This window comes from Lithobates pipiens, unplaced genomic scaffold (genome assembly GCF_037356315.1).
Source record: "Lithobates pipiens isolate NorthernLeopardFrog02 unplaced genomic scaffold, aLitPip1_a1.2 Scaffold_25, whole genome shotgun sequence".
NCBI classification, from domain to species: Eukaryota; Metazoa; Chordata; class Amphibia; order Anura; family Ranidae; genus Lithobates; species Lithobates pipiens.
The window spans coordinates 16920954-16941792 of NW_027507787.1; the positions used below are offsets into that span (position 1 = coordinate 16920954).

The following is a 20839-nucleotide window of genomic DNA, read 5'->3' on the forward strand; positions in this document are numbered from 1 at the left end:
TCAGTGCCTAGGAGTAGCTGCCGAGAGGCCCCATATTTGCATACTGTCCGTGCATAACGGTTAAAAGGGCTCTAGGCCGAAGACGTGGTAAGTCAGTGGTGTGATGTTACACCTGGTTGTCCACCTGAGACCGAGCTCTAAGTGGTTTAATTTGATCACCAAATTTGAAATGTTTACACTGAAGTAAATACATTCCAAACATAGCCAGGTTTATACAGTAACGGTCAAAGATACAGGGTATCTTGCTTATCCATGAATGACATTGGACTGTTTATAAAGTCCAGGCTTTGATTATTGATTATTGATAGTGGTGGGCATACCCTTAAAGGGGTCTTTAGGGACTGAGTTCCATAGCGATGGACTACGCTCCTGGACCTGTATGGCACCCTGCAGCAGACTCAACGTGTTGCACCAGTGCCAAGCTGTGTGTCAGTGCAGGATCAATTGTCCAAAGCAACATTATAGGTCATCCCTACTGTCATGGTCATACAATAGAGTTTGTCTGCTTACCTGTCTCCATGTGTTCGTCTCTAGAGACCAGCAGACCCTCACCTGACTGCTTTTGTAATCCATCCTCTGGCATGGCTCCACCCTAGCTCCTATCAGAAAACTCTATATTAACCTGTGCACTGCAGGCCAACCCTGCTGATCAACCTTTGTGTGTTTGGCTTCCTGTTACCTGCCATGTGCTCTTCTGTTGTTCTGTTACCGACTTTGGCGTGTCTCTGACTATCCCGGTTTGCCTGTGATCCTGACTATCCCTGTCTGCTTGTGGCCCCGACCTTGGCTTTATCCCTCACTATCCCTATCCACCTGTTGCCTACTGTGGGTGCGAGCTGGGGGACGCGACCTGGAGCCAGTTGCAGCCCAGTCTATCCTCACCACTAGAGGCTCTGGTGAACACCTGCTGGCTCTTAGACTCCGCGCCCCAGGGAATCTTACGCTCTAACCCCCATGGGATCCGTCTTGGCATTTCAGCGGCCCTACCTTCCTTATCACCTTGACTCCCGTCCGCATCAGTGAGCCGTAGGGTCCACAACCTTGCGGTGCACTCCTGATCCCTTCAGTGTGCATCTGTCACCTGGTCTCAAGGTGACCTGACACCTACATTATGGGGTCCGGTTATGGCTCCCAAGGTTTTACAGTGGTTGAACCCATTTGTATACACAGCTTTTATATAGGCATTAGAAAACAGTGAGGTGTTCACTGAAGAATTTAGGAAGAGATGAATAAAGAAATATAAGGAACAAATTAAGCCGATTTCTAGGGTGTAACATGTTCAGCATCTACCTCCTCTATCCCCCTTCCTTGTGACAGTGGGCAGGGGATCTTCTCCCCTGTCACTGCACCCACACGACCCGCCTCATATTCACAGATCTCTGTGAATCAATGAACTATGAGTACTGACAGCCTTTGTGGTTGACGGCTTGTAGTTCTCAATGAACTACCAGGGCACTGTTTAGCTCTCTAGGTAGTTCATTGAGCTTTCTGCCATTCAGCAACTGCCTGCCTGTATCAGGAGGTACAGCCAGACAGCTACACTGACAGTCTGCAAGACTGTGGCATTACACCTGTGATCTGCCGATTGTGGGTGCAATGCTTTACAGCCCCCCCCCCCCCCCCCAAAAAAAAAAAAAATCACAGGCTTTCACAGACCAACAGCACTTGTAGATAATTTTGGTGGCAGTGAAGACAGATTCAAAAGAACAACATCTTTAGCTTACCTTTCTGCTCAGTATCTGGCAGTTCTGGGAGTTGGAGGTAGTTGTGGGTCACACCTTTGATAAAAGACTTTGTGCTGTCTACACATCGATGCTTAGAGCTGGTGGTGAAGGACATCTTACATTTCTCGAGTTTGTCTGCGGTAAAGAGAGATGGGAGGAGAGAAGCCAATCTATAAGCCAAATTCTTCATGTCTTCCTCTCCATTCTTTACCAGCTGACCATCCATCCAGTCATCATACCACATATTCCAGCTCTGTAGCTCCTTCACCAGCTCTGAATTGCTTTCACTTTGTTGAATTAGGTTATATATTTTCTTCATCTTCTTTATTTGTTTTTGAGTTGGATATCTCCTACCATGTCTGATCACTGACACAACCTGAAGAGGTGTGCAAGTATTGGGCAGTAGATCATACTTTCTGGAAACCAATAATGGATTCACCAGAAGAAAGGGATTCACTTCTTCATATCGGGTTTTTGTTCCAAAATAAGAAGCTAGTCTGGAAGACTCGCTGGTAGAGAGCCCACCAACGCTGCAGAACCATGTGACAGAGATGAGAAGAATCTGGGCAGCTTTGGGGGCATATCTTCTGTATTCACAGAGCATTAAACTCATGGTTACAGGAAGCAGTTAGCGTTGCAGGTCTACAGGCAGTATAGAAAGGAGTCTGCAGCATGTATATAGTAAATAAGCTGTTAGCCTTCCTTCATTTATGGTAAGTCCTACAAATAAGAACAAGTAAAATAAACACATGTAAGAAGACTTCCATTCAAATACACATTCTAAAAAGAAATGGATGAGAAACTAATGTAAACTGATCCGTTTTTTCTTTGAAAAAACGTGACTGAACTGATGAAACAGGAGTTGATTACCATATTTAATAACAAAATTAAATCAGCTTCCAGTTTTTTTGTCAAAGCTTAATGGAACAATTAAAAGCTGACTGGCTACCATGCAGAACTGCACCAGATTTTGCACTCTACAGTTTTAGTGAATCAACCCCTTATGCCGCATACACGCGATCGGAATTTTGGTCGGAAAAAGCTTGGATGGTTTTCTAGATGGAATTCCGATGGGATTTTGCTCAAGCTGTCTTGCATACACATGGTCACACCAAATTCCAACCATCAAGAATGCGGTGAAGTACAACGGAACTAGAAAAAGGAAGTTCAATAGCCAGTAACCAATAGCTTCTGTCTCGTAGTTGAATCTGAGCATGCGTAAGTTTTTGCATACACACAAACGCATTTTCGGATAGGAACTTTTTCTGACAGAAAAACTGAGAACATGCTCTCAATCTTTTGCTGAACCCAGCCTAAAAGAAAAAAAAAAGTGCACTTTTGTTTCTGGGCCCTACTACGGGTACAAACAACATATAACATATGGGTGGTATCCTCATGCACATCAAGAGTAGAAACATTGTATGGGGATGTTTTTAGTGGCGGGTCATGCTAAAGGGATAAAAACATAACTTAATCAATATTTTCTTTTGATAATTAAAAACAAAAATCAGGAAGAGATATATTAAAGCGTTTTTTAACTAAAAAAAATAAAGATCCTGTTCCTTTAATGCATGTTATACAGCACAGTACTTGTGCTGTGTATTTTGGCCCCCTCTATCACCTAAAATACCTGGCTGATCCTGCCAGTTTCTACTCTTCCCTCTACACTGACCACGATATATCAGGGCTGCTGAGCCCTGACACTGGTCAGTGTACGTGCCTCAGTCATCCACTGCTATCTGAAGCTCTCCTCTGTCCTCCTCCTCCTCCTCCTCCTCCTCCCCCTCCTCCTCCTCCCCCTCCCCCTCAAGGAAATCGGACAACAAAAGTTGTATAGTGTGTATAGGGTCTTAGAGAGGAAATCCCTACAAAGCGAATTGTCCCCATTAGAAGATTTCCCCTCTATTCCTGTTCTGGGGACAACCAAAAACATGTTATTTTCTTTTTCCTTCAATGATAATGGTAAACGACAAATAGGGGGAATCTCCCGATCGGGGACACAGACAGCAATACAAACCAAATCTAGGACCCTGCACTCACTATATCTGGTCTCACACAGTACACAGAAATACAATTCTTTTTGTAAATATATACATGCTTAAAGCAGACTTCCACACAAAAATGTTACTTCCGCTTTAAGGGCCCCTGACATGCCACATTTGGCATGTCATTTTTTGGGGGGGGGGGGGAGAAGAGGGGGAGCCGGTACCGTCTTTTCAGAGGGTTCCAGCTCCCACTTCCTCCCGGCACAGGAAGGGAGATCACATCTCCACCGTCCCTCTCAGCAATCATCTGGGACACGTCACAGGTGCCAGATGATTGCCCGGCCAGTTATGGCGCGGCTCGCACATGCGCAGTGGGTGCCCGGCTGTGAAGCCACAGGCGGGTGCCCACAGTTACAATGCCAGCGCCGCAGAGAGGAGGGGAGACAAGGCGGGGCTTTATTCCCCGCATCGCTGGACCCTGTGACAGGTAAGTGTCCGATTATTAAAAGTCAGCAGCTGAAGTATTTGTAGCTTCTGACTTTTAATTAATATTATTTTTTTTAAGCAGAACTCTGCTTTAATACCTTTATTCATTAGCAGTATTGTGACTTCTATCAGTGTCTGGTTAAAGCTTGTAAGAGGAGTTTTCATTCTCCCTTGCTTGTCCTGATAGGCAGCATGACCCCTGGCCCTCTGTCTGGATTTTGTTGATTGGCCCTGTGCACCCTACCAAGAAAAAAAAAAAAAAAAAACTCTAGCATTACACAGCCAACTGAACATGTGCAGAGTGACTCCAAGGTTCTGTACTATCATGAGATGGATAGAGGACTGTGGTAGAACCATGGATCAGAGTGGACAGGATCAAACAGCCATTTTACACAATGCAGAGGATTAACCCCTTAGGTTCCTCAGTGAGTATAACAAGCGTGCTTTACTGCATATACACACTGATTTTACTGTTGTGGGTTTAGTAACATTTTAGTAGTAACACTTTAAATGAAACAATAAAAGTTTTGCAATTACATCTACTTTGTTACTTTGTTTCCCCCTCATATTGAAGGAGTTATATATTGATAAGTGCAGGGAATGGTTTTTAACCAGTCTGTAAATATTTCAATACTGCTGACAAAGCCTGACCCTGTGCACAGACAGGGAGGGGGGTCTGTCAGGGTAATCTGCCTCCAGCTACAATGGGGTTGTCAGAGGCAGATCCAGTCCTCCATGAAAATACAAGGCTAACACACAAGCTGAGCCCCCTACTCACCATTCACCCCATATACATTCAGTGACATACCAGGCACCGGCTTCCTATGAGACGTGAATTACCTGAATCAGCTCCACAACTTTCCACATATGACCATCAGCTAAGCACAGACACTGCAGCAGCGCATGCGTTCCGCTGAGCGGTATATTACATAACAGCGCATGCGCTACCAGAACTCAGCACAGACCTGTCAACAGCGCCCCAGCACTGACGCATGCGCAGGATGAGCTCGTAAACGAAAGCGCGTGTACTTTTGCGTGTGTAGGAACTGCTGTGCGTGGATTGGTTTCCGGGCGGAATTTGTGGAATGTTGGACAATGCGGTGCTCATTGTATTGTAGTTCGTAGGGAACATGGAGTTTGCCTTCTGCTTTGAGGACTCGGTGTTCTCAGAGAGCAGGGACCGGAGTGCGGGGAGAGAGGTGTCCTATACAGCCAAGCAATGTGAGCCTCAGGTCAGACATCACACTTCTCACTCCACCTCCTCGTCCTACTTCCCATTCTTCTACACCTCACCATGAGCAATGTGTGATATGAGGAGCTCACTGATCATCTTCCTGCAGAAACACCATCTACAGTATACACTCATCACCCCTCTCCTCCACATATCACCTCAAATTATATTTATCTATTAGAATTAACATGCATTATATAATGTTTACGTTTGATTGCTGACTCTACATGCAAGGAAAATGACAAATCGCAAATATGTCCCTGCTGAATTGGCCAAACGTTGATCCGTCTATGGCCAGTTTTTTTGTTCCGTCATTCTCTATGGGCGTTCCATTCTGTTCCGTCATTCTCTATGGGCGTTCCATTCTGTCCCGTCATTCTCTATGGGCGTTCCATTCTGTCCCGTCATTCTCTATGGGCGTTCCATTCTGTCCCGTCATTCTCTATGGGCGTTCCATTCTGTCCCGTCATTCTCTATGGGCGTTCCATTCTGTCCCGTCATTCTCTATGGGCGTTCCATTCTGTCCCGTCATTCTCTATGGGCGTTCCATTCTGTCCCGTCATTCTCTATGGGCGTTCCATTCTGTCCCGTCATTCTCTATGGGCGTTCCATTCTGTCCCGTCATTCTCTATGGGCGTTCCATTCTGTCCCGTCATTCTCTATGGGCGTTCCATTCTGTCCCGTCATTCTCTATGGGCGTTCCATTCTGTCATTCCTTTTAGTATGCCCCTCCTTTTTGCTATCGGTCCCCTCTTAATGTTTTGTTGCAGGCTGATGTTCGCATTAAGTACATGCCCAGTGTTAGGTGTGACCTCAACAAGTCACCTATTTGTCAGGTTATGTTACCGTTTCCCAATTGTTAGTTAGAGTTCTTATCTGAGCAAAGAGACACAGAAGTATTCAGTATTTCTGCTCAGAAGTCCGTCGTTAACTCTAACTGTCTCTGACTGACTGTGTCTCTGAGGCTTGTTTATTACATCTTTTATAGACAGAAAAGGGCAAACATCAGCAAATGTAAAAAAAACAACATTTTCAAAGTAAAGACAATTCTCCGGGTGTTATCAGCTGATAAGACAATCTTCTGGGCGTAGACTGCTTTTTAGGGCTGATGCGGCCTCTTCTTGATGAGTACGTGACAATAGATGACGAGTGTGGATTTTACAGAGAAGGATAGAAAAATATAAGACATAAGGTCAACCATTTTGTTTCAACATACCTCAATCCTTACATTTCCCCCTTTGACATCACCCCTCCCTCTTGCCCTGGGTCCACCTGAACAAGTTCTAGTCAGCCTATATCCAGAGTACTCTCCCTGACCGCGAGTTGTCAGAGGGGTATACACCCATCCCCCTGGACAGTACCAACATCTAAAATTCAGGAAGAGTGGCTTTTCTGACAGATGGGTGATGTCAAGAAACTAAATCTACCTATCTTCACAAAAGTTCCATCTTTTCCGCATCATTTACCTTGGCTTTCTTGCAAAAGCATATGAGCAGTTTAAAGCATGCATAAAAGAAAAATACGAATAAGAGCACCACTATAATCGTCATTGCTGCCTTCTTAACCCAAGAGAATAACCCTGAGAAACTAAAAGTTCCACCAAACGGATCCCAGTCGCGACCAATATTTCGGGCCTTCTCTTGTAAATTCTTTACTTCCGTACGGTGTTGTGCAATGATGTCATAATAATCAGGTACCTCAATGCTGGTGTTATGTATCCAAGTACAGCACTCATAGTCCTCAGTAGTTTCACAGAGTCCTGTCAGTGCTGCACTCATACTTTCAATTGCTAATTCATGTAATTCTAATTGTTGTCTGATGGCTCTGGTCTCCAGATTTAACTTAGTAATGTCATCAGAGTTTTTCTCCAAAACATCATTAATAATTCCTGTATAATTATTTAGTCGTTTCATTAAGTCTATACCCCATCCTGTCCAGGACGGGAACCAAACCCATGCCATGTCCTTCTTCAGGAATATTTCTCTTTTACTACGATACCTGAGGGGATATCTAGGGTGCATGCTAGCTTCTAATAGGTGATCACCTCGTTCATCACCTACTACTCCCATTACTGGTACTAAACTTGCGAGGTAGCACCATCCCTGAGCCCTTCTAGGTATCCAAGTATAACATTTATCCTCACAACAGATATATATATTATTTCCCAGTGCTACTGTTAGCAAGGTCAGTATAGTTTATAGGAACTGCCATCAGTGGTATACTTGCTGTGCTGGGGTGTAATTTGCTACAAATCCAACATTTCTCATATCCTGACTTCTGGGCATAAGCATATTTAAACTTCAGTAATAACATTTTTTTAGAAAATCCTTCATCCTTGTGTATTTTATTCTGTGAGGTAACCAAACTATTAGCCAGAATTACTGAAACAATAAAAAGATACATGTTGTCATTTGCCAACTGGCTCCTTTTTACAATGAGAAGCGTGGATCCAGGTAGGTTTCCCTTCCAATTTCACTGAGGTTGCTGTAATCAATAGCACCTGGAAAGGACCTTCAAACCTTGGTTCCAGTGTCTTTCTGGTATGTTTCTTTACATACACATAGTCTCCTGGTTGTAGATCGTGAGTACCTGTGACAGAATTAGGGTCTGGAAGAGAAGAATACACACTCTTGTGGATTTTAGTCAGACGCTGTTGCAACTGTATTACATACGTAGTTAAACTATCACATTGTAATTGCATACTTTGAGGAAAATATAAACCTAATCTAGGTGCACTTCCAAACAGTATTTCATATGGGGATAACCCTGTTTTTCCTGTTGGGGTGTACCTAATAGAGAACAAAGCTAAAGCTAGGCACTCAGGCCATGGTTTGTTCAACTCCTGCATAGCTTTTTGTATTTTCAGCTTGATTGTACCATTTACTCTTTCTACTGATCCTGAACTCTGTGAGTGGTAAGGAGTATGAAAACTTTGTTGAACCCCTAACATTGCCATCACATTTTGCATTATTTCTCCCGTGAAATGTGTCCCCCTATCTGATTCTATTGTTTCTGGGAGACCAAACCTAGGTATCAGCTCAGTAATCAGTTTCTTGGCGGTGGCTTTTGCCGTAGCTGATTTCACAGGATAACTTTCGGGCCAGCCTGAAAATAGGCAGATGCACACGAGAACAAATTCAAAGGGGCCGCTCTTAGGCATTTGTATGTAGTCAATCTGCAGTCTCTGAAAGGGATATTGGGCCCGGACCTGATGTTTACGTGGGGTTTTCACTCTCTGTCCTGGGTTATTAATCAGACAGATTTGGCATGCAGCACAGTAGTTCCTTGCAGTACTACTGAATCCAGGGGCTAGCCATCCTTGGCTTACAATCCTATACATAGAATTGGAGCTGACATGAGTGGGTAAGTGAACAGCCGCTGCCATTGCTGGGTATAGAGAACCGGGTAGACATATTTTGTCTCCTTCTCTCCATACATTGTCAAGGCCTGGTGCAGCTCCCTCCTTAACCCAACGGTCCTTCTCAATAGCCCCTGCCTGTTCCTGTAGTTCGATTAGCTGCTGCCATGTGGTTTCGGGCATACTCACCTGTACCGTGGCTAAGGTCTCAGGGCTTACTTCCCCTAGAGCTGCCTTCTTTGCAGTTAAATCTGCAAATGCGTTTCCTTTTGCCTCAGTTGTTTTTGCGCTCGTGTGTGCCGCTATCTTCATGATGGCTACTCTTATAACCTTTTGAAGATTGTTCAGGACTCTTTTGATTCCTTCACCATGTTTAACAGGTGTGCCTGCTGCTGTAAGGTAACCTCTAGCTTTCCATATGTGGCCATAATCATGTGCCACACCGTAGGCGTATGCGGAATCAGTGTAAATGTTCCCTTCTTGTCCCTCCAAGTGTTCTAGGGCTTTCTCTAGAGCGGTTAGTTCCGCTTCTTGTGCCGACATGTGTGCTGGTAGTGACTTTGCCTCAATTACCTGTGTGTCCGTTACCACAGCATAACCTGTGTGATATTTACCTTTGTCATCGGCAAATCTACTACCATCTATGTACAGTGTGTGTTCTGCATTTGCAATGGGTATGTCTGTGACATGTGGGAACCCCGTGATCTCTTGTTCCATAAGTTGGAAACAATCGTGTTCATCAGATGTTATGTCCTGAAATGAAAGTGTGTCAGAATCCTGAGTATCTTGTGCTGTATCTACACCATTATCATCATTACTCCCCCCTGTCAAATCTGTCTGTAATGGTAAAAGCTGTGCTAAGTTAAAAGAAGTGCATCGCTGAAAGGTAACATTGGGGGGTAGGAGCAAAGTGCATTGTAGACGCAGCTGCCTTGCCATTGATATGTGTTTTGGTTGGACCTGTGATAAGATGGCGTGTATGTCATGTGTGATATGTACCACTACAGGATTGTCTAAGACAATTTCTGAGGATTTGTCAATGATAATTGACACTGCTGCAACTGCTCGTACACAGGACGGTGATCCTCTAGAGACAGGATCGAGAGCCGCCGAGAAGTATGCTACCGGCCTTTGTTTGATGTGTTGTTGTGTCAACACCCCTGTTGCGTGTCCCGTGATTTCAGCAATGTACAAATGAAATGTTTTGGTATAATCAGGGATCCCGATCGCAGGTGCCGAAATCAGTAACCTTTTTAAGGTGCTAAAAGATTCATGACCTGCTTCTGTGAGTACATAGGGTACTATTTTCAAGCAATCATATAATGGCTGCATCAGAGAACTGGCATGTGGTATCCATTGTCTACAATATGATACCATTCCCAGAAACATACGAAGTTGCTTAAAATTGCGTGGGATATTCATTTGTCTTATGGCCTGGACTCGGTCTTCAGTGAGATGTCGAGTACCCTGGGATATACAGTGGCCCAAAGAGACAACCTTTTTCTGGCATACCTGTAACTTAGTTCTATTCACCTTGCACCCTTTTTCAGCCAGGAATTGTAACAATGATAGGGTGGCTTTTAAACAAGTATCGTTATCTGGACAACATAACAATAGGTTATCTACATATTGCAACAATACACAAGTGTCAGGCGGTTGCCATTCCCCCTATTTTTACCTTTTTAAGGTTTAGTCAGCGGGGCATCGGACAAAAGACCGTCATAACCACTTATGGGTATGGTGTCACGGGACGTCATGTGTGGAGGGACTACTGAATCAGACAACAGACTGCGTGACGCTCCTGTGTCAACCAAACAAGGAATATGTTTACCTTCCACCTTCATCAACATGTGGAGCATTTTGTTCTCTGATTCAGCTAGGACTGGGGCAAGTCATGCGGTCGGATCGTCCCTATCATTGGTACGCCTCTGTCTGTAGTCCCTCGTGTCTCTGTCCGTGTTTCCTTCCTGTTCGTCTTTTATCCTTTTCCTACAGTCTCTTTTTATATGTCCCACCTTGTTGCAGTAATAACAGGTAAGAGGTTTACGGGAGGAATTCCCTCCTTCATTGACCCGGGCAACAGTGTTAACTCCCGGTGTCCTTCTGGGTTTAGTTTCTGCTAAATCAGCCTCTATGCCTTGTGCTTTCTGCAACAATGTTCCTCTGTCCCGTATGGCTCTCCATTCGGGAGTACATGCCTTCAGTTTGTCACCTATTTGGGGTACTAGTCCTTCCATAAACTGTCGATTGAAAGCCCTAATGGTGACGGGTAAGGCTAAATCTAGACCTTCGTCAGCCATCATGCTTTCCATGTTGAGGTAAAATTCTGTAACAGTCTGACCTGGGGCCTGTTTTATGGGCGCTGTCGAACCCCTTTCCTGCTGTTTCCCTTGGCAAAATTCTCGTAACTGAGCTATAAACAGGGGTCTAGAGTCTATATGACGGGGATGTACTCCTGGCGGATCTGCCGCTGGATCCCCTTGTGGTCTATGTGGAGCAATTTCATTCATAAATTGATTAAACATCGTTAGTGTCATTTTATGTCTACACAAATCTTCCCCATCTTGCCAAGTTGCTTCATGTGTGTCTAGTAATTGTGTCACGAATCTACAGAATGCGGCAGGTTTTGCTACGGGATCAGGAGCATTCTGTATTAATGCCATAAGAGTGTCAGCCGACCAAGGTGTCCATGTCCTCAGAACGACTTGTCGGGTCACTGTAGGTGGCTGTCCTGCTTGACCCGCATTTGGATTATTTACTTGTATTACCCTAGTCCGACTATGGACTGGAGCTACGGGCTCTGGTCTTTGAGCGCCGCAATGCACACATTCCTGTGCCCAGTCTGTGTTCTGGGTACCGCATACTCGGCATACCCATCCTCTTCCTCTTAAGGAAGGATAAAGTTTTGGTCTTTCGCTACCTGGTGTGGTAGGGTTATAAGGAGGTGGAGTATCTCCCGTATTAACCCTATCGCCGGGAGCAGAAGGAAGACTTTTGTGTCGGACCTTCATATCCCATCCACCCTTTTCCTGACAATACTCCCATCCCTCCTCTTCAGCCCTGTTGGAAACCTTAATTAAACATTGTATTTGTGATACCCATCTGTTCTGCAATATCTCTCCCTGTCTGTCTTTCTTTATTTCTTCCCAACCTTCTACACTTAGCCCATTTTCTCCATCCATCCCCAATTTCTTGAGAATCCTATTTGTGCCCTGTGCCTTATCCTTCCCATACAACATTGTAATTATGTCTTTAACAGCATAACATTTCTGAGATTCCTCCTGGGGTTTACCATGTGTCTGGCCCATTTTGACAGTCCTGCCTAGGTGGCGTTTGGATCACTTACTAAGTGTCTCGTTGCCTTCTCCTCCTAGGGTGCCAAAATATTAAAAACCTCTCCTGGATGAGATTTCTGAAATCGAATTACCTTATATGCTAGCCAACTGACAAATATTATGACCAGACTGACAGCTACAACATATACAAGCATTCCCTTTTGGTGGCCAAACACATATGACTAGATCTCCGGGACTTTGTGGAGACCTTATCCCTTCCCATTACCATGGAATCTCTCAGCATTCGTTTCTTATTCCTGCTTTATTGAGGCAGTCAGGACTTATACTTTCAACCCGTTTTTAGGCTCATGAATCAAAAAGCGTATATCAAACTTAAGTGTCGGACCCCCAAAGTACTCTTACGAGTTAAGGGCGCATTCCGTTACCCATTGGGATGATATATGTTTCAATTCACACCATACAAACAGAGCTTATCTCATTCACAACAGACAGATGACAAGTAGACAGACAAGAAACAACGGTAACATAAGCCAAAATATTAAGTTCAAGACCCGCATACTACAGAGGTTGGTGTTTTACCTGAAGAACAATTCAGACAGATCAGGTGGGCACAAATCTAAGAAGCACAGAGTTTATAAGAAAATAAAGCTTTTCTTACCTGCGCAGGATTTGTCTGTGGTTCTTTGATGTGCCCAGCCTCTTTGTTCCGTCCTTATGTTCGTTCGCCTCTTGTAGTTTCTTCAGCGAGTCCGTGTTCGCGGCGCCAGAAATGTTAGGTGTGACCTCAACAAGTCACCTATTTGTCAGGTTATGTTACCGTTTCCCAATTGTTAGTTAGAGTTCTTATCTGAGCAAAGAGACACAGAAGTATTCAGTATTTCTGCTCAGAAGTCCGTCGTTAACTCTAACTGTCTCTGACTGACTGTGTCTCTGAGGCTTGTTTATTACATCTTTTATAGACAGAAAAGGGCAAACATCAGCAAATGTAAAAAAAACAACATTTTCAAAGTAAAGACAATTCTCCGGGTGTTATCAGCTGATAAGACAATCTTCTGGGCGTAGACTGCTTTTTAGGGCTGATGCGGCCTCTTCTTGATGAGTACGTGACAATAGATGACGAGTGTGGATTTTACAGAGAAGGATAGAAAAATATAAGACATAAGGTCAACCATTTTGTTTCAACATACCTCAATCCTTACACCAGTGTGTTCAGCATTGTCCAGCTCTGATCTGCTGCCACACGCTGGGTTCCATGCTGCCATCTTTTTTCTTGTTGTCATTGGGATCTGGCCCCAATGACATGCCACCAGTTGTGCCCTCCTCCTGCCTGTAAGCTGATGCCTCGGGATATCTAACATAGGATGGTGCTGGAATGGGGTACACAAAGTTCTAGCCTAGATGAGAATGGCGGCAGGATAAAAAAAAATTAAGTCTTTTAAGATTTTGGGGATGGAGGTTGAAAAGATGTAAAGTCCTCCCTTTATACTGGGGCTGTGCCCACTCTGCAAGAGATTTCAAGTGACTGTAATGGCTCTTCTTCCCCTTTTAAGTAAATAATAAACATGTCATACTTACCTCCACTGTGCAGCTCGTTTTGCACAGAGTGGCCCGATCCTTGACTTCTGGGGTCCCCTGTCAGCTCCTCCTCACTTCAGTTAACCCCCTAGGACAGGGGTGTCCAAACTACGGCCCTCCAGTTGTTCAGGAACTACAATTCCCATCATGCCTAGTCATGTCTTTGAATGTCAGAGTTTTACAATGCCTCATGGGATGTGTAGTTCTGCAGCAGCTGGAGGGCCGTAGTTTGGACACCCCTGCCCTAGGAGAAGCATTCTCCCAAATTACCTTGCGGACGCGCTCCCGAGTCCAGCATTTGTGTCCGTAGACACAAATGCCGGACTTGTCCTCAGCTCCCGCATCATTGGATTTGATTGGGAGCAGCAGGAGCCAATGGCTCAAGAGCTGGGACCCCGTGCACAGAGGGACAGCATGGGAATTACAGGGCTCAGGTAAGTTAAACGGGGGGGCTGGGGGGCCAGTGACTGCCATTCGTTTTTTCACTTTAATGAATAATAGGATGCATTAACCACTTGCTTACTGGGCACCTAAAGTGCTTTGGATTACAAGCATGTTTCTGGAACTAATTATGCTCGCAGTCCAAGGTTTTTCTGTATAAGCTTAGAGTTTCTGGAGTTGGGCTAAGGCCTTCCTGTGTGATAGTGCTGATTGGTGCAGCACTGTCTGATGAAGTAAGTTGTATACTCAGAGTAGCTCCTTCAGCTCCTGACACTGAACAGAGGGGCACTAGAGGAAATAAAAGGTAAGTATATGCTGCTGGGTATTAGGGGGAAAGAGAGTACTAAACGCAAATCTGTTGATTTTTCCCAGAATGGTTTGCTTTTAAGTGTGCATGTCTGCAATCCTAGACAGTTGGGTGCTACGAGTGCTTGTATGTGGTGACACTGCAGCAAGGTGGGTAGAAATAACAACATGGTTTATTTCATTTTTACAGTGGTTCAGTGGAGACGTGAAAGGTGATGACCCCACCGATGAGCATACAGTGCTGAAATTTCGGGCAGACTGGTCATACAGACAGAAAAACTTTCTGGTTGGTTTGCAAAACTCAATCAAAATGAATTTTTGAAATAAATGTTTATTTATTAAAGGGACATGTCAGTTCTGTAATCATGTATTACCTTTACAGCAGCTACTTTTAAATTTCTTACATATTAATTTTGACTTAATATGGCAAACTGCTTAAAGCGGAGCTATAGGCAAAATAAAAATGAGGCATTTGATGCTGTCTGTCAGTAGTGTTAACATATCCGTTTTTGATTTTCTGAGTCCCCTCTAGATTTTCTAATGTGTCACTGCAGTTGTAAATCCCAACCATTATGAAGTCTGTAAAAATAATATAATTGACAGAGAAGGCATTGCCAAGTAAAGAGGGCATTTATGTATGGTGCAGAGAATGTGGTGTTTGTGTTTTTTTTTTTTTTTATTTTTTTTTTTTTTTATTAATAAAGGAACACACACAATCACAAAAAAAAATATGATGATGATGAAAAAAAAAAAATAGTCCCCAATATTTTGTTTTTATTTGCTTATATAGAAGATGTATAAAGATTGGTAAGTACAAGAGGATATATATTTTTTTGTTTACAGTGAGTATACTTCGTTTTTCTCCTATCACCTTCCAGGACGGCACACCTGAGAGATGAGGGCTTCTCCCTACAGGAAACAGAATCACTTGACAGCTTTGTTATAAGTCCCCACCCTTCCCCTTGATCCTCAGTATTGATTGTGTTTCTCCCAAACACAGCAGCATGTTTTTTTTTTTTTTTTTTGCAAGACCGAATGATCGTAGAGGGTCTGATGGTCCCCTGTTGAGACAGGTTTTAGGGAAACCAGGGAGGGAAGACCTAACCTGCAGGCTTGTCCTCTCTCGCAGGACGCCCCCAAGTTAGCACCAGCGCTCTGGCCACAGGGAGTGCGCGCCTTTGCTGAGACTGTTTGAATCTCCACTGCCAGCCGCTCTCCTCGTTGCCGAAGTTTCAGAAAGTCCTGTCTTCCAAGCCTCTCTCTGAGGCACGGCCGCATCATCCTGAGTCACAGCGCAACCCGGAGAAGTGTGGAGAGCAGAGAAAGGTTAGAAGCAGTCGGCCGGCTGTACCTGCCCCACCAGTGGTACCAGCAGCCCAGGACCCTGCTAACCTCCTCTTGGAACAAGAGGAAGGGAAAGCAACTACTGCGGGCAGATCCAGGTTGGGGCCCGGTGAGTACAACCCCCTTGGAAAGGTAGGTGGGGAAGGGGGTAAGAAAGTCCAGATTCTTGGTGTCAAGAATCCTGGAAGAGTCAGGACAGACTGAACTTTAACTTACCCTTCCTCCCTCCCCAGTACAAGCCCACAGTCTGGGGGAAGACATATAATGTTATACATATATTATGTCTCTTATCTTGGAGTCCCAGGCGGAGCCCAGTAGGCCCCAGATAAACACCCTCCTGCCGCTACAGGGCATAGCTCCTCCAAAAAAGTGTGGGTATTGTAAGGACAAACTCCCCAAGTCTCACTCAAAGCCCTTCTGCTATAAATGCATAAATAAATCGGCAGGATAAGAAGCTTTGGCATTGAAATAAAAAAAAAAAATTACTGTGATGCTGCTGGGCAGTCAATGGCCCAGGGCCCTGAGACAGAGGAGCTCACCCAGGAAAGCCTCTCTGATGGGGGACCTAGTGCCCTTATCCTACCTCCGCAGTCACTCCCTCTTGCCCAGATGAGGAAGGGGGGGGGATATGGATAGCCAGGCTAGATCTGAACACGGCTAAAAAAGGTTTGGCCCTGGCTTTTCCCTCTTGGGTCCCAGGAGAGGTGTGTGTATACTGGTGCAGTGTGAGACACACAGCCTATCTTTGCAGCTCTCCAGATGGGACAACTTGGAAGGTGGTGATATTGGCCCCTATTCTCCTCCTTCAGTGTCTCCTGAGGTTGGAAAAGCGTGCCCTGTGGCTGTGGCAAAAAAGGGGAAAGACAACAAAGCAATAAGTACTTTCCTTTGCCTTGGGTGCTTAGCAGCAGAATCCCAAATAAAAGCCAGGTGGTTTTAGGGTGTTGAGATAGGACTCCCTCCCTCAATCCAGGGTGCTACTATCTTTTCCCTTGTGTCTGGGAACAAAAAGCCCAGACGCTTCAGCTAGACCAGTGTACACAGCTTCCTTGTAAATCGGATGCTGTGGTTATTGCAAAACTAGCTTACCAGCCTACCACTATAAACCCTAATAAAATACATATGGGTGAATCTAGTGAAGAGGTGCGATCTGTTAGGCACAGTCTCTTACAAGCCGTTCCTGCCACTAAACATTCCTAAACAGTTAATGGGAAGATTACCAGGTGGTTTACAGGAACCTGGAAATTCCAGGAATAATAACAGGTTTCCCCTGGTCAGCAAATGCACACCAGGTAATCTAAATCTAGGCCAGCTGTGGTGGCTCCACGATGGTGCATTTAGAGTTTTTTTGGCTCTTAAAAGCCTGCCCCTAATTTGTACCCATAAGGTAGGGGGGACCCCCTTGTGAACATCTCAAGTTCCAACTTATTATTTCCTCTTTACACTGCTGTATCCATCAGTGTGCAAGAGTTAATCAAGCCCTCTTGTGGTTTGGGCTACAGCTTACCTGTGAGCTGTACGAGAAGCATAAAATGCTATTCTGCAACCCTTAATTGATGGTTTCCTGGTGCAAACCTCTGTGCTAAAGCTACATAAACTAGCCTGTATCTAGTGTGAAATCCTACAGGTGTCTGATTACCTCCAGGCTAAGATGATGATCATCTCTTCCTGAGAATGACTAAGCCCCTGTACACACGGTGTTAGATTTCGCCAACCAAATCCATGGGATTTTGTCCGTCGTATCTTGTCCGAAACTGTTGCATACACACGGTCGGACTAAGTTGTCGAAAAATCCGATCATTCAGAACGTGATGACGTAATTTCGTTACGATGGGACTACATTCAGGCTAGTAGCCAATAGCTTTGATGTAGGAATTTGATCTGAGGATGCGTGGCACTTGGTCCGATCAAAATTCTCTACACATGATCGGAGTATGTCCGATCGAACCAGTTGGTCGGAAAATATTTCCAACAAGTTGGAAAATTGGGTCCGACGGATGTTCGGCCGGAATCAGTCCGATGCATACCACACACAGTCGGATTATTCCGACGGATTCTCCGACCGTGTGTACAAGGGCTAAGACTGGCCATACACCTATAGATTATCCGCAGATTTTCTATGGTCAGATGGAAAAAGTGTAACAGATTCCTCCATCTACGCTGAACTGTGTAGATGGCAGAATCTCCCACTGGTCCAAGCTTCCATATCTTGCTAGTCGGCCCCACTGGCTCTCGCAATACTGGAACATTCTGATTGTGTGCAGGCATTGTTTAGGTTGAGAGCCAGTGGGGCCGACTAGCAAGATACTGAAGCTTGGCCCAGTGGGAGATTCCTCCATCCACACAGTTTAGCATACATGGAGAAGTCTGTTGCACTTTTTCCATCTAACCATAGAAAATCTGCAGATAAACTATAGGGGTATGACCAGCTTTAATTGATCTCTGGGTCTGTGCTCAGTAAGACCTTAGATGCTAGGGAGGCTTGGACTCACTCCCACCTGTGGGTGGGTTAGCTACACTTACTCAGACTTTTGCAGTAGTAGGGTAACAACTACCACTACTGTGGTATAGTCTCACACCTCAGACCTCCATTATTTGGAACTACCACTGGTGAAGGATTAGTATCGGAAGTTCAGGCTATGCCTAGGGTAAATTGTTGGTCTGACTACACATCAGAAATGCACACCATGGGAAGTTGTTTTGTGTCTTTTCTGTTATGTAACTACCTTTATGGCTCAACAGAAATGCATAGTATTCTGTGACTGTACACTGTTGGTTATCAGAAACGCATAACATTGAATTGTTGGTTGCACTTCTGTATATAACCGTACCTTGTTTCCAATCAGAAAGGTACAACATAGAATTGTCAGCGACATTTCTGTTGGTTATACAACTGTACAAGTTGCTATTCAGAAACGCACAGCACTGAGTTTTTGCTAGTGATATTTCTGCTGGTTATACGACTGTACAAGTTGCTATTCAGAAATGCACAGCGTTGTGTTTGTTGCTAGTGACATTTCTGTTATAGGTCTGTGTAGTGTTGCTAATCAGAAGTGCACAACATTGAATTGTTGGTGACATTTCTGTTGGTTCTTTGACTATACCCTGTTGTTAATCAGAAATGTGTTAGTGTCACTCTGGTTATGACTGCACATGGTCCAGCACCAGCAATACACAACTATAGGTCGCAGGTGTCTTGTCTGTTATCATACTGGGCTGGTTATGCAACTGCATTTTCTTGATCATCAGAAATGCACTCCAGGTGTTAGTAGAATTTCTGTTGGTTATATGGCCATACGGAGTTCAGTATCAGGAATACACAACACCGTACTGGTTCTTGGCCTTCTGTCTGGCATCTATTACCTCTTAGTTTGCGGTACATCAGAAAAACACAACAGTGAAAGGTGTCTGTGTCTTCTGTTTTTCATATTGGTTGCTCAGGAAAACACCACATTTGCATTTGTTGGTGTCCTTTCTGTTTAGATATATGACCTTACCTTGTTGAGCATCAGAGGCACACATTTGAAGTTTGTGATTTTTTTTTTTTTTTTCTCTGTGTTTAATTAAGATACCATCTTATAACTTAGTACTCCAACATTTTATGTTTGTGTCTTCTCTGTTCTACAGGTGACTGTGCATCAGAAAATGCAACAGTGAAGGCTGGCTGTGTCTTCCTGTTTTTGTATTCCATATAAAAATGTTTGAGCTGGCTACCCTTCAGAAACACAAGGTTTATGGTCTATATATCTGTGATATTATATAATTTTTTATTCCAGACCTTATTTTCCATGCACATGGAAGGAACAGTTGTTCTGACTGCCTAGTTAGTGAGCGCCAGATCCTAAAGAGCACGGACTGCTCAGAGAGAGTAATAAATACCCTCTTTCTGTGTAGAAAACCAGTGACTGAAAATATTTATTCTAAAGTGTGGAAGACCTTCTGTTCCTTGGGTAAACAAAGGCAGATAACCTCCACCACTGTTCCAGTTATCCTGGAGTTTCTCCAGGATGGAGTAGACTTAGGCCTAGTGGTCAGTACCCTTCAGGTTCAGATAGCGGCCCTCTCGGTCTTCCTCGATGTAAGGTTGGCAAAAGAAAACCTCATCAAACGTTTTCTGTTGGCCAGGGAAAGGATTTCTCCTGTCACCAAAAGTAGTTTCCCTCCATGGGACCTAATGAGGGTATTAGAGGCGTTGTCTAAACACCCTTTTGAACCTATAGAAGATGTTCCTTTTAAGTTTCTAACCTTAAAATTATAATTTTTGTTAGCAGTTGCTATGGCCAGGAGGGTCGGGGACCTGCAAGGTCTGTCCATGAAGGAACCCTTCCTATTGGTACAGCCAGATCGGTTCACCCTTAGGGCAGATCCCTTATATCTACCAAAGGTAGCATCTTTATTTCATAGGACGCAAGACATAATATTGCCATCCTTCTGTGATAAACCAAAAAATGAGAAGATGTAAGAAGATGTCTCCTTGCCTACCTAGAAAGAACAAAGAGTTTTAGGAGGTCCAGTCACCTACTAGTTCTAGGAAGAGGCTTCAGGCTTCTAAAGCCTCAGTTTCTAGATGGGTCAGAGAAGCTATCTCTGTAGCGTATGAGTTCTGGAGTTCCAGCACCAGCAAAAGTTGAAGCTCATTCAACCAGGTCACTAGCAATGTCCTGTGCTGAGAAAGCAGGGGCCTCCTGGGAACAAATCCGCAGTGTGGCCACCTGGTCCAGTCAGGATACGTTCCTAAAGCACTACCGTGTGGAAGCCTTGTCACAGCAAGACTTGGCTTTCGGTCGGAAGGTCCTACAAGCTGTGGTCCCACCCTGAAGGTAGGCCTGGGGTTACTTGATTATCCTCTGAGGTGTGCCGCCCTGGAAGGTGACCTTCCAGGATGTCAGGCCTACTTCCCGCCCTATGTGGAGGGAAAGATAAGCTATATGCTAGGTGGTAAGTACCTATGTAGAGCAATGCTCCTTGTGAATCAGTTCAGGATTACTTTATTACATACTGAGGATCAAAGGGAAGGGTGGGGACTTATAACAAAGCTGTCAAGTGATTGTGTTTCCTGTAGGGAGGAGCTCTCAGGTGTGCCGTCCTGGAAG

The 20839-nt window shown here is 44.5% G+C and overlaps 2 protein-coding genes and 1 long non-coding RNA gene across 6 annotated transcripts in view; 1 reads left to right on the plus strand and 2 right to left on the minus strand.

Annotated features, from left to right (window-relative positions):
• Window positions 1–5113, minus strand: part of MINPP1 (multiple inositol-polyphosphate phosphatase 1) — a 117402-nt gene extending 112289 nt beyond the window's left edge. Inside the window, exons 1-2 of one of the 2 annotated variants that reach the window (XM_077454142.1) lie at window positions 5036–5113; window positions 1725–2444 (exon numbers count right to left, since the gene is read on the minus strand). In XM_077454142.1, the coding sequence (XP_077310268.1) occupies window positions 1725–2337 (613 nt within the window). In that variant the 5' untranslated portion in view covers window positions 2338–2444; window positions 5036–5113. Of the gene's footprint in view, window positions 1–1724; window positions 2445–4973 lie in introns of both variants that reach the window. The other variant, XM_077454143.1, reaches the window with a different exon arrangement.
• Window positions 5114–5178: 65 nt separating this feature from the next.
• Window positions 5179–20839, plus strand: part of CUNH8orf76 (chromosome unknown C8orf76 homolog) — a 37018-nt gene continuing 21357 nt past the window's right edge. The window contains exons 1-2 of one of the 3 annotated variants that reach the window (XM_077454144.1): window positions 5179–5427; window positions 14593–14688. In XM_077454144.1, coding sequence (XP_077310270.1) covers window positions 5326–5427; window positions 14593–14688 — 198 coding nt within the window. In that variant the 5' untranslated portion in view covers window positions 5179–5325. The remainder of the gene's footprint in view (window positions 5428–14592; window positions 14689–20839) is intronic. The other 2 variants (XM_077454145.1, XM_077454146.1) reach the window with 2 other exon arrangements.
• Window positions 6381–13274, minus strand: LOC143930130 (uncharacterized). Its single transcript, XR_013262720.1, has 2 exons — window positions 12739–13274; window positions 6381–8033 (listed from the first exon to the last, which is right to left on the minus strand). It is a non-coding gene; the product is annotated as an uncharacterized LOC143930130 (long non-coding RNA).